The following is a 13,828-nucleotide window of genomic DNA, read 5'->3' on the forward strand; positions in this document are numbered from 1 at the left end:
CATAACGGCTAAATCAGGGATGCTAGTTTAGCTACGTTGGTGCTACATAAGTAGTCGTCTTGTAGCCTGCCGGTCAGCAGCTACAGCAGCTACAGCAGCTAGCTTCATGAGGTGTGTTCCAGTTCAGGGTCTGCACACTTCCAAGTGCAGATTCATCAGCCTCATACGTCATCGCAGTGCACCAAGAACTGTCCTAAATCACAGAATCTGAATCAGAAATCTGAATCCATCCTTCAAATCCACATTCGTTTAGCCTCAAATAAAGGCTGCTGGTGATACATGCTTCGCGGGCTCTTTTCTCCCATAATTCATTGCTCACAAAACGGTGGCGAATCAGCAACCGAACTCAGAAGAGTACGTTTTAGGTTTCAGTATCGTTTTGTAAAAAAGAAATATGTTTTTTTTTAACTACACTTTAGTATAAAGATTACAAACCAAGTACATTAAACCATGATTGTTAAATGGTGACATTAAAAATCTGTAATATTTGATATTTGTGGATTTTTAGGGGTAATGACGAGTGTACAAGCTGGAAAACAACAAATCCTCAAACCGTGTTTTATTTTTTTTATTGATTGATTTATTTATTTTTTTTTGGTGTTGCTGGTCGGTGTTCAGCGTCCACTGAAGTGTCCTATGAGTAATTTTACAGGTTTAAATGATTTAACGTCCTGTGTTGTTGCTATGGTAAATTCTTGCTGGCTGGGTAGGCTGTCCCATTTTTACCAACGTTAAGGAGACTTTGAAGTGTGTAGACCCTGAATTGGGACACACCTATTCTGAGCTCCCTTCGCTTCACCCATAGGCTGTACAAAAAAGATGGGCGGAGCCTCCGTGACATCACCCGTAGTTTTCTGAATAGCAAAAGTGAAGCTTATTGGGGATTTCCACCATTGCCATCTTGGCAGCGTCACGCCTGCCGTTGCTCCCGGAAAATACAAAAATGGGCAAAGAGGCGGAGCTGGGAGGGGGGCTGTGAAGGTGGGGGTGGATGATTGACACCTATCAAACTCCGAGCTGCCTGTAGCTAAGAGCTAACTAAGCTAACGGTAGCTAACCGGATAACGGAGGTAGGCGGGCTAAAGCTAAGACGCGCTGTTAGCCGGCCAAAAACCACGGTTGTTCTGCACTCTCCCTTCTTTCTGTGGATATTGGATACCTGTCAATCAAAATGACATGCCCCTAATTATGCCAAATTTAGAAAAAAATTCTCCCCCCTCACAGTTGTCATGAAGGTAAACTTGACCTTTTAATCCTAAAATGGATTTTTGTACCAGGCTTTAAACATGTTTATTTCTGCTGTGAAGTTGGTCTTTTTAACATGGGAGTCTATGGGGATTTGTTCTGGAGCCCCTAGTGGACGAGGGGGGAACTGCAGCGTAGACTTCAGGTTCTGCTTGGACAGATCATGTAAACACGTCTGCTGCTCCTGGTGACTGATGACTCATCAGCAGCTCTGCCTCTGATTGGCTGCTGAACAGGAAGTGAAAGTAAAGAGTTGGGACTTTCCACAGAGCTGATGCTGCGTTCAGGTGCTGCAGGAAAACACAGCTTCCTCACATTAACTCCATGTTACAGACTCAGGTCCATATTTTACAGAGACACCTGAAGGCACCGCGTGGTCAGACTGGTTTATGGTGAGCAGAGAACGAGGAAACTGGATCAGAAACTCAACCAGCTCCACAAACAGACTGTAAACTGGTTTCCATGGTAACAGAATCCAAGCACAAGAGCATTGTAGTTAATCTGGACCAGGATCTGTCCTGGTTCACATATAATCCAGGTTTCTAGGTCCACCTTTGTTTACCTACATTATAACCCCAGAATGAGGAGCATCATGTCTCAGAGAGATCCAGGAGAACTGGTCCATGGACCTGGTCCTTCTAGACTGGACTACAGTAAATCCTGGTTTTGGTTCTAGTAAATCTCCATCTGATCCAAGATGCTGCAGCGAGGGTTCTGATGAGGACCAGAGACCACATTTCTCCAGTTTTATCTTCATCGGCTTCCAGGATAGAATCTGAAACTCCTCACATAGAAACCTCTTAGTGACCCAGATCCACTGGACCTGAAAGATCTCAGAGATCCAGATCTTCCCTTCAGACCACGTTGTCCTCAGACTGCAGGTTTACTGGTTCCTGGAGGTTCTAGAGTAGACCAGGAGGCAGGACCAGTTATCAGACCCTCTGTGTGGAACCGGCTCCAGGTTTAAAGAAAGTCAGGTTCTGGTGGTCTAAACGAGTCCAGATTTCCCATCAGAACCAGTTCCAGTTTTCAGATCTGGTTCCAGTCCAGTCCTGGAGGTTCTGAAGTTTCTCTGTAGTTTTTCTAAAACTTTGTCTTCAGTTCATGATGGTTGGAGTGAATTGTGGGCGGAGCTTCCTGCCAGTGGATCAGAACCATGGTTTCCATGGTAACGGTACACACAGGAACGTGTGGGAACATCAAACACCATCATGTCTCCTACCATGGAGGACGGGGACCAGGACATGTAGAAACTTTATTGTCTCTGGAGCTGATTATCGTAACAAACCTCAGACCAAATGACCGTTTTCTAGGAAAATCTTATAAGTTTAAAATAATCGAGGTTTGTCGTCCCTGATTGGGACAAAAACAGCTGGATCATCTTTGTTTACCGAGCTTTAGTCCAGCTGTGTCCCAGCAGCCTAAACAGATGCTCCTCCCCTTCTTGTCAGGTGGTTGGTTGCTAGGCTACGAGGTTTTCAAACCAGCGATGAGGGTCATGTCTCAGTCATCCCCCCCATGAAAGAGAGGGTTTCTCTACTTCCACATTGATGGACTCCTTCCTGATTTTTACAGCCACTAACACTGAGCTGCGATCAGTAAAGAATAGAGTAAAGAATAAAGTAAAGAAGCAGAACTCCAGTTCATCTTTGGTCTTTACTGGAGGATTGTCTTCATGGTTCCAGGAACTCTGGTCTGCTGGTTTTTAATTACCAACCACATTCACATAAACTGTCGGGATACAGATTCACTTTGATTAAAATTATTTCTTTTCTAAAAAAAGAAAGAAAGAAATAATATTTATATTTAAATAATGAATGATGATATATATGATGAAGATGAGAGGATGAAGATCTGACTGAGTTGCTCCTTTAATCAAAACTTTCTTCAGACTTTTTTCTGGAAAATGTTTCTGATCTAAATGTTGTTATAAGTTTATTATTATTTATTAATGGTTTAATAAGCAGATCTGATCAGTATTGATCAGCTGATCATCTGGATAAAAGTTCTCCGTTTTCAGAGGAGAAATATTAATCATGTTATAATCAATACTTTCTACTTCCTGTGACATCATCATGTAAATATTTATTTACAGTAAACAGATTATTGATTATTGATCAGCAGCTGTCTGTCTGTGTTCAGCTGCTGACAGAATCTACCTGGACACTGATGACATCACTGTCTCTCTGCGCTGTGATTGGCTGCTGTGTCAGTAGGAGTTCAGCTGCTGCTGGACTTTCTGTCAGTCTACATGAGGATGAAGATGAAGCTGCTCCTCTTCCTCTGCTGTGTCCTCTGGGTCTCTGCGGACGGTGAGTTGGACAGGAAGCTGTTTACTGACATCAGAGACAAACAAACAAACAAACAAACAAATATCAGATTAATAATCAGCTTCTCTGTGTTGCAGTTCTACATGAGGACCTTGCTATCGATGGATGTTCAGAGTTTGATGGAGAGAAAATGTATACTCTGGATGGTGAAGAGAAGTGGTACGCTGACTTCAAACAGGGGAAAGGAATCGATCCTCAGCCTCCTTTTGTAGATCATACCAGCTACCCAGGAGGTTATGAAGCAGCTGTGACTAATCAACAGATCTGCAAATCAAACCTGAAGACTGCTCGTGTGGTCATGAAGGACCTTCCTCCAGAACGCGGTAAAGTCAGATCTTCATCATCATCATCATCTTAATCTTCTTCATCTTCATCTTCATCTTCATGTGTAGAAACTAACAGTTTTCATGATGATTTTATATTCGTACTGAATCCAGTCTGAGCCTGATCTGATCGTGTTTCCATGGAAACCTGATCAGCTGATCATTAAAGACCCAGCAGGTCAGATCATCTGGATGTTTCCAGAACTGATCTTTATTCACCAATCAGTGATCAGGTTCCATCACAACTTTCCTCCAATCAGACGTCTCCGTTTCCTGGATGATGTCACCTCCATAATCCCACATTTTTACCCACATCAGGACCACAGAGTCCACATCAGGACCACAGAGTCCACATCCTGGATCACAGAGTCCACATCCAGGACCACAGAGTTCACATCCTGGACCACAGAGTCCACATCCTGGACCACAGAGTCCACATCAGGACCACAGAGTCCACATCCTGGACCACAGAGTCCACATCCTGGACTCCAGAGTCCACATCCTGGACCACAGAGTCCACATCCTGGACCCCACAGAGTCCACATCCTGGACCACAGAGTCCACATCCTGGACCACAGAGTTCACATCCTGGACCACAGAGTCCACATCAGGACCACAGAGTCCACATCTAGGACCACAGAGTCCACATCCAGGACCACAGAGTCCACATCAGGACCACAGAGTCCACATCTAGGACCACAGAGTCCACATCCAGGACCACAGAGTCCACATCCTGGACCACAGAGTTCACATCCAGGACCACAGAGTCCAAATCCTGGACCACAAAGTCCACATCCTGGACTCACAGAGTCCACATCCAGGACTACAGAGTCCACATTTTGGACCACAGAGTCCACATCCAGGACTACAGAGTCCACATTCCGGACCACAGAGTCCACATCCTGGACCACAGAGTCCTGCAGGTGAATCAGGTCTTTGTTTAAACAGAACTAATTATGGAGATGTAGTAAGGTTTTTAAAGGTGTGGATCAGTGGGTAGAGCGGTCGTCTTGTAGTCTGAGGGTTGCTGGTTCGATCCCAGTGGTGGTTGGTGCCTTGCACGGCAGCTTCTACCATCAGTGTGTATATGTTAAGTACAGACTATTTACCTTTTCCATCAAACACAGTTTTATGGCTGGAAAGTTACAGGAAGCGTCTTTAAAAAGTTTAAAATTTAATCATCTGGTCAACAATGATATAATTTCATGTTCCTACTTCTACTCTTGAGGTAACACAAGTCTGAGGTCTTATAAATCTTTAAATACAGAGACTTAACCAGCCTGGACACATTAATTAAAGTAGTTTCAGTCTTTTATCACAAAGTCTTGTTTCTCAGTAGAAATACTAGAAATAAAGAAGAGTTCCAACAATCCCAGAATTTATTCAGCTTCACTGTTCTAAACATCCCTGTATAAAGATGATAAATCAGCTTTTTATTAAACCTTAACTTAAAGCAGGATTTTCTTTCTCCTCAGATCCTCCATCCAGCCTGATCATCTACACGAGGAACTTTGTGAACCTTGGAGAGAAGAACTCTCTGATCTGCCATGTTTCTGGTTTCTATCCGGCTCCGGTCAACGTCTCCTGGACCAAGAACGGAGAGAAGGTGACTGAAGGAACCAGCATCAACGTTCCCTTCCCCAACAAAGATGGTTCCTTCACCCAGATCTCCAGACTGGACTTCATCCCACAGCAGGGAGACATCTACAGCTGTTCAGTGGAACATCTGGCCCTGACCCAGCCACTGACCAGGATCTGGGGTAAGAAGCTTTATTTAAACTCTGAACCGACACAGTACACACCATCAGACACAAACCTGTCCCTACGAGGAGGTCCCCTTCTTTATTATCCGTCTCCAGGAGGAGGTCCCCTTCTTTATTATCCGTCTCCAGGAGGAGGTCCCCTTCTTTATTATCCGTCTCCAGGAGGAGATCTCCTTCTTTATTATCCGTCTCCAGGAGGAGATCTCCTTCTTTATTATCCGTCTCCAGGAGGAGGTCCCCTTCTTTATTATCCGTCTCCAGGAGGAGGTCCCCTTCTTTATTATCCGTCTCCAGGAGGAGGTCCCCTTCTTTATTATCCGTCTCCAGGAGGAGGTCCCCTTCTTTATTATCCGTCTCCAGGAGGAGGTCCCCTTTCTTTATTATCCGTCTCCAGGAGGAGGTCCCCTTCTTTATTATCCGTCTCCAGGAGGAGGTCCCCTTCTTTATTATCCGTCTCAAGGAGGAGGTCCCCTTCTTTATTATCCGTCTCCAGGAGGAGGTCCCCTTCTTTATTATCCGTCTCCAGGAGGAGGTCCCCTTCTTTATTATACGTCTCCAGGAGGAGGTCCCCTTCTTTATTATACGTCTCCAGGAGGAGGTCCCCTTCTTTATTATCCGTCTCCAGGAGGAGGTCCCCTTCTTTATTATCCGTCTCCAGGAGGAGATCTCCTTCTTTATTATCCGTCTCCAGGAGGAGATCTCCTTCTTTATTATCCGTCTCCAGGAGGAGGTCCCCTTCTTTATTATCCGTCTCCAGGAGGAGGTCCCCTTCTTTATTATCCGTCTCCAGGAGGAGGTCCCCTTCTTCATTATCCGTCTCCAGGAGGAGGTCCCCTTCTTCATTATCCGTCTCCAGGAGGAGGTTCACGTCTCTGTTTTCCGTCCCCAGGAGGAGGTTCACGTCTCTGTTTTCTGTCTTCAGGAGGAGGTTCACGTCTCTGTGTTCCGTCTTCAGGAGGAGGTTCATGTCTCTGTGTTCCGTCTCCAGGAGGAGGTTCATGTCTCTGTTTTCCGTCTCCAGGAGGAGGTTCACGTCTCTGTTTTCTGTCTCCAGGAGGAGGTTCATGTCTCTGTTTTTCGTCTCCAGGAGGAGGTTCATGTCTCTGTTTTCCGTCTCCAGGAGGAGGTTCACGTCTCTGTTTTGTGTCTCCAGGAGGAGGTTCACGTCTCTGTTTTCCGTCTCCAGGAGGAGGTTCACGTCTCTGTTTTCCGTCTCCAGGAGGAGGTTCACGTCTCTGTTTTCCGTCTCCAGGAGGAGGTTCATGTCTCTGTTTTGCGTCTCCAGGAGGAGGTTCACGTCTCTGTTTTGTGTCTCCAGGAGGAGGTTCATGTCTCTGTTTTCTGTCTCCAGGAGGAGGTTCACGTCTCTGTTTTCCGTCTCCAGGAGGAGGTTCATGTCTCTGTTTTGTGTCTCCAGGAGGAGGTTCATGTCTCTGTTTTTCATCTCCAGGAGGAGGTTCACGTCTCTGTTTTCCGTCTCCAGGAGGAGGTTCATGTCTCTGTTTTCCGTCTCCAGGAGGAGGTTCACGTCTCTGTTTTCCGTCTCCAGGAGGAGGTTCAGGTCTCTGTTTTGTGTCTCCATGAGGAGGTTCATGTCTCTGTTTTCCATCTCCAGGAGGAGGTTCACGTCTCTGTTTTCCGTCTCCAGGAGGAGGTTCATGTCTCTGTTTTCCGTCTCCAGGAGGAGGTTCACGTCTCTGTTTTCCGTCTCCAGGAGGAGGTTCATGTCTCTGTTTTCTTTCACCAGGAGGAGGTTCACGTCTCTGTTTTCCGTCTCCAGGAGGAGGTTCATGTCTCTGTTTTGCGTCTCCAGGAGGAGGTTCATGTCTCTGTTTTCCGTCTCCAGGAGGAGGTTCACGTCTCTGTTTTCCGTCTCCAGGAGGAGGTTCACGTCTCTGTTTTGTGTCTCCAGGAGGAGGTTCATGTCTCTGTTTTCCATCTCCAGGAGGAGGTTCACGTCTCTGTTTTCCGTCTCCAGGAGGAGGTTCATGTCTCTGTTTTCCGTCTCCAGGAGGAGGTTCACGTCTCTGTTTTCCGTCTCCAGGAGGAGGAGGTTCACGTCTCTGTTTTCCGTCTCCAGGAGGAGGTTCACGTCTCTGTTTTCCGTCTCCAGGAGGAGGTTCACGTCTCTGTTTTCCGTCTCCAGGAGGAGGTTGACGTCTCTGTTTTCCTTCTCCAGGAGGAGGTTCATGTCTCTGTTTTCCATCTACAGGAGGAGGTTCATGTCTCTGTTTTCCATCTCCAGGAGGAGGTTCACGTCTCTGTTTTCCGTCTCCAGGAGGAGGTTCACGTCTCTGTTTTCCGTCTCCAGGAGGAGGTTCATGTCTCTGTTTTGTGTCTCCAGGTGGAGGTTCATGTCTCTGTTTTCTGTCTCCAGGAGGAGGTTCACGTCTCTGTTTTCCGTCTCCAGGAGGAGGTTCACGTCTCTGTTTTCCGTCTCCAGGAGGAGGTTCATGTCTCTGTTTTCCGTGTCCAGGAGGAGGTTCATGTCTCTGTTTTCTGTCTCCAGGAGGAGGTTCACGTCTCTGTTTTCCGTCTCCAGGAGGAGGTTCATGTCTCTGTTTTCCGTCTCCAGGAGGAGGTTCATGTCTCTGTTTTCCGTCTCCAGGAGGAGGTTCATGTCTCTGTTTTGTGTCTCCAGAGGTGGAGAAGACTCAGGCCGGTGTTGGACCAGCAGTTTTCTGTGGACTGGGTCTGACGGTTGGACTCCTCGGTGTCGCTGCTGGAACCTTCTTCCTCATCAAAGGAAACGAGTGCAGCTGATTGGCTGGAGCTGATGATGTCATCGATGATTCTGTACATGTTATAAACATTTAATCTGATCTTGTTTCCACGAGTTTCAGCTTCAGTTTAATTAGTTTAAATATTTTCAGTTAAAAACACTGAACCAGAAACTTCTAGAGAACTTCATGTTCTATTTTAATAAAGACAGAATTTAACATTTTCTATTATAATTATTTCAGACTTTACTTTTTTCACTAAGTTACATGAAACATGTTTTTCTTTCCTCTTTCTCTGTAAACAGATTAAAGAACGAAGCTCTGGTCTGGAAAGAAATCTCATAGAAGCAGATTTTACTTTTATAATCAGTGTATTTTACTGTAATTCATCATCCTGGTTTTATGATTAAAGTTCTTCAGGAAACTGCATCAGTTTATTTATTTCATATTTTTCTCCACAGACAGTTTGACACATTTACATGTGTTTGTTTCTGAAAATAAGTTATTATAATGCTGATCTTTCATTTTTTATTGTTTTAAAATGAAAACAAAACACCAACCATGTTATAGAGAGAATTATAATATTTATAACTGTTTCCCATGGAGGAAACTAAAGCAGGTAGAGATGTTAACACACATAAAAACACAAAAAAAGTTTATAAAAAAGTGAAGAAACTGAAGAATTAATTTTTTAAAAGTATGTAGATTAATTGTAAGAAATGAGATTTATTTATTAATAAAGATGTAAAAGTCAGGATTGATCCATGAGAAGGAACGTCGCTGTGATCTTTCCACGAGGACACAGGTGAGCTGCTGACAGGTAAACGAGAGCTGGAACCAACACGAGGAGCAACGAGGACGTTTAAAGACATGACCTGGTGTTACCAGTTGGAGGAACCAGGACGCCTTCTGGATGCCTCCTGAGGAGGTGTTCCAGAGACACTGCACCAGGAGGAGGTCTCGGGGAAGACCCAGGACACGTTGGAGGGACGACATCTCTTGGCTGGCCTGGGAACACCTCAGGATCCCTCTGGATGAGGTAGAAGAAGTCAGGAGAAGGAAGTTCTACCTGCAGACCCTGATGATGTAAAGAAAATGGATGTTTAACTAAAACACAAATTAAACTCATCTTACACAGTGTTAGACAGGCAGTGGTTTATGTGGGCCAATCACAGAGAAGCTCTGTGGTGGGAGGGGCTTCCAGGTGAGTTCTGGAGTCAACTGGTCCAGCCGTTAAAACCTGATTGGTCAGTTGTGACATCATCAATAATAAAATGTAAAAAATACTTCATCTCCAAATGGAAATTATAAAATGTGTATGAGACGTGTGGAAGAAATTTCCTCCAAGGAAGGAGACGGTCTGATCTGGTCTCTCTACCGAACAGGTAGAAAACTATGTGTCTTGGTCCTGGTTCTCCAGAACCTCCTGAGACTCTTCATGGGTCTGATGAAATGTTCTCCTTGTATAAGAAAGATTTTCTCTTCTGTAATAAACGTTGTTAAACTTCACTCATCCAGACTCTTGGTCATTTATTTTTCTACAACTGCTATGAAGGAACAGGATTTCCTGAGTGACCGAGGAGGACCCATACAGTTACCATGGTAACAAGTCCTGGAGAGCCAGTCTGATCTGGACCAGGATAACTGAGTCCAGCTAATTCAGTGTTTTGTCTCAAAGAATTTTGTCTCAGTAAAATAGAAAGATCTGCTTATTTATGTAAAACATTTATTATAAAATCTAAAGATTTAGGGGATCAAAGATAAATAATTAGTGACATCATCAACGTTAACTGAGGTCATCAGACAGTAGGACTGAACCTGGTTCTAACAGCGGATACCCACCGATCCACCACGCCCTGGACCACCTGAAGAGGATGAGCGTAACCATGAAGTCTACAGAACCAACAACCATGGATCTGGTCCTGGTTCCAGCCCTAGTTCTGGTTCTGGTTCTGGTTTCTGGTTTTGGTCCTGGTCCTGGTCCTCTGTTAGAAACCCAAACCCAGTAAAAAGTTCTCCGTCCTGTTAAAAAGAAGAAATCTGTCTTTCTGTTTTCTCTTCATAGAAAAACATTTAAGTCCTTCTGGGTTCTGGTTCTGGTTCTGGTTCTGGTCCTGGTGCTCTGTTAGAAACACAAACCCAGTAAAATGTTCTCCGTCCTGTTAAAAAGAAGAAATCTGTCTTTCTGTTTTCGCTTCATAGATAAACATTTAAGTCCTTCTGGGTTCTGGTCCTGGTCCTGGTTCTGGTTCTGGTTCTGGTTCTGGTTCTGGTCCTGGTCCTGGTCCAGGTTCTGGTTCTGGTCCTCTGTTAGAAACACAAACCCAGTAAAATGTTCTCCGTCCTGTTAAAAAGAAGAAACCTGTCTTTCTGTTTTCTCTTCATAGATAAACATTTAAGTCCTTCTGGGTTCTGGTTCTGGTTCTGCTTCTGGTCCTGGTTCTGGTCTTCTGTTAGAAACACAAACCCAGTAAAAAGTTCTCCGTCCTGTTAAAAAGAAGAAATCTGTCTTTCTGTTTTCTCTTCATAGATAAACATTTAAGTCCTTCTGGGTTCTGTTTCTGTTTCTGGTTCTGGTTCTGGTCCTGGTTCTGGTTCTGGTCCTGGTCCAGGTCCAGGTCCAGGTCCAGGTCCAGGTTCTGGTTCTGGTCCTCTGTTAGAAATACAAACCCAGTAAAATGTTCTCCGTCCTGTTAAAAAGAAGAAATCTGTCTATCTGTTTTCTCCTCATAGATAAACATTTAAGTCCTTCTGGGTTCTGGTCCTGGTCCTGGTCCTGGTCCTGGTCCTGGTTCTGGTTCTGGTTCTGGTTCTGGTCCAGGTCCTGGTCCTGGTCCTCTGTTAGAAACACAAACCCAGTAAAATGTTCTCCGTCCTGTTAAAAAGAAGAAATCTATCTTTCTGTTTTCTCTTCTTAGATAAACATTTTAGTCCTTCTGGGTTCTGGTTCTGGTTCTGGTCCTGGTCCTGGTCCTGGTCCTGGTCCTGGTTCTGGTTCTGGTTCTGGTCCTGCTCCTGGTTCTGGTCCTGGTCCTCTGTTAGAAACACAAACCCAGTAAAATGTTCTCCGTCCTGTTAAAAAGAAGAAATCTATCTTTCTGTTTTCTCCTCATAGATAAACATTTAAGTCCTTCTGGGTTCTGGTCCTGGTCCTGGTCCTGGTCCTGGTCCTGGTTCTGGTTCTGGTTCTGGTTCTGGTCCAGGTCCTGGTCCTGGTCCTCTGTTAGAAACACAAACCCAGTAAAATGTTCTCCGTCCTGTTAAAAAGAAGAAATCTATCTTTCTGTTTTCTCTTCTTAGATAAACATTTTAGTCCTTCTGGGTTCTGGTTCTGGTTCTGGTCCTGGTCCTGGTCCTGGTCCTGGTCCTGGTTCTGGTTCTGGTTCTGGTCCTGCTCCTGGTTCTGGTCCTGGTCCTCTGTTAGAAACACAAACCCAGTAAAATGTTCTCCGTCCTGTTAAAAAGAAGAAATCTATCTTTCTGTTTTCTCTTCGTAGATAAACATTTTAGTCCTTCTGGGTTCTGGTTCTGGTTCTGGTTCTGGTCCTGGTTCCGGTCCTGGTTCTGGTTCTGGTCCTGGTTCTGGTCTTCTGTTAGAAACACAAATCCAGTAAAATGTTCTCCGTCCTGTTAAAAAGAAGAAATCTGTCTTTCTGTTTTCTCTTCATAGATAAACATTTAAGTCCTTCTGGGTTCTGGTTCTGGTTCTGGTTCTGGTCCTGGTCCTCTGTTAGAAACACAAACCCAGTAAAATGTTCTCCGTCCTGTTAAAAAGAAGAAATCTGTCTTTCTGTTTTCTCTTCATAGATAAACATTTAAGTCCTTCTGGGTTCTGGTTCTGGTTCTGGTTCTGGTCCTGGTCCTCTGTTAGAAACACAAACCCAGTAAAAAGTTCTCCGTCCTGTGAAAAAGAAGAAATCTGTCTATCTGTTTTCTCCTCATAGATAAACATTTAAGTCCTTCTGGGTTCTGGTTCTGGTTCTGGTTCTGGTCCTGGTTCCGGTCCTGGTTTCTGGTTCTGGTCCTGGTTCTAGTCTTCTGTTAGAAACACAAACCCAGTAAAATGTTCTCCGACCTGTTAAAAAGAAAACATCTGTCTTCCTGTTTTCTCTTCATAGATAAACATTTAAGTCCTTCTGGGTTCTGGTTCTGGTTCTGGTTCTGGTTCTGGTTCTGGTTCTGGTCCTGGTCCTCTGTTAGAAACACAAACCCAGTAAAATGTTCTCCGTCCTGTTAAAAAGAAGAAATCTGTCTTTCTGTTTTCTCTTCATAGATAAACATTTAAGTCCTTCTGGGTTCTGGTTCTGGTTCTGGTTCTGGTCCTGGTTCATGTTCTGGTTCTGGTCCTGGTCCTCTGTTAGAAACACAAACCCAGTAAAATGTTCTCCGACCTGTTAAAAAGAAGAAATCTGTCTTTCTGTTTTCTCTTCATAGATAAACATTTAAGTCCTTCTGGGTTCTGGTTCTGGTTCTGGTTCTGGTCCTGGTCCTCTGTTAGAAACACAAACCCAGTAAAATGTTCTCCGTCCTGTTAAAAAGAAGAAATCTGTCTTTCTGTTTTCTCTTCATAGATAAACATTTAAGTCCTTCTGGGTTCTGGTTCTGGTTCTGGTTCTGGTCCTGGTCCTCTGTTAGAAACACAAACCCAGTAAAAAGTTCTCCGTCCTGTGAAAAAGAAGAAATCTGTCTATCTGTTTTCTCCTCATAGTTAAACATTTAAGTCCTTCTGGGTTCTGGTTCTGGTTCTGGTTCTGGTCCTGGTTCCGGTCCTGGTTTCTGGTTCTGGTCCTGGTTCTAGTCTTCTGTTAGAAACACAAACCCAGTAAAATGTTCTCCGACCTGTTAAAAAGAAAACATCTGTCTTCCTGTTTTCTCTTCATAGATAAACATTTAAGTCCTTCTGGGTTCTGGTTCTGGTTCTGGTTCTGGTTCTGGTTCTGGTCCTGGTCCTCTGTTAGAAACACAAACCCAGTAAAATGTTCTCCGTCCTGTTAAAAAGAAGAAATCTGTCTTTCTGTTTTCTCTTCATAGATAAACATTTAAGTCCTTCTGGGTTCTGGTTCTGGTTCTGGTCCTGGTTCATGTTCTGGTTCTGGTCCTGGTCCTCTGTTAGAAAGACAAACCCAGTAAAATGTTCTCCGACCTGTTAAAAAGAAGAAATCTGTCTTTCTGTTTTCTCTTCATAGATAAACATTTAAGTCCTTCTGGGTTCTGGTTCTGGTTCTGGTTCTGGTCCTGGTCCTCTGTTAGAAACACAAACCCAGTAAAATGTTCTCCGTCCTGTTAAAAAGAAGAAATCTGTCTTTCTGTTTTCTCTTCATAGATAAACATTTAAGTCCTTCTGGGTTCTGGTTCTGGTTCTGGTACTGGTTCTGGTCCTGGTTCTGGTCCTGGTTCTGGTCCTGGTCCTCTGTTAGAAACACAAACCCAGTGAAATGTTCTCCGTC

General features: G+C 44.4%; 2 protein-coding genes across 2 annotated transcripts in view; both read left to right on the plus strand.

The window, feature by feature from the left end:
* LOC121639456 (beta-2-microglobulin-like) overlaps positions 1-13,828 on the plus strand; it is a 192,340-nt gene that overhangs the window by 112,619 nt on the left and 65,893 nt on the right. The gene's annotated exons all lie outside the window — the stretch shown is intronic.
* Positions 3,445-8,808, plus strand: LOC121639455 (H-2 class II histocompatibility antigen, A-U alpha chain-like). Its single transcript, XM_041984685.1, has 4 exons — positions 3,445-3,557; positions 3,653-3,898; positions 5,374-5,658; positions 8,303-8,808. Exons 1-4 carry the CDS (start codon positions 3,497-3,499, stop codon positions 8,422-8,424), a joined length of 714 nt encoding a protein of 237 aa, XP_041840619.1. The 5' UTR covers positions 3,445-3,496; the 3' UTR covers positions 8,425-8,808.

Source organism: Melanotaenia boesemani, chromosome 5 (genome assembly GCF_017639745.1).
Source record: "Melanotaenia boesemani isolate fMelBoe1 chromosome 5, fMelBoe1.pri, whole genome shotgun sequence".
NCBI lineage: Eukaryota > Metazoa > Chordata > Actinopteri > Atheriniformes > Melanotaeniidae > Melanotaenia > Melanotaenia boesemani.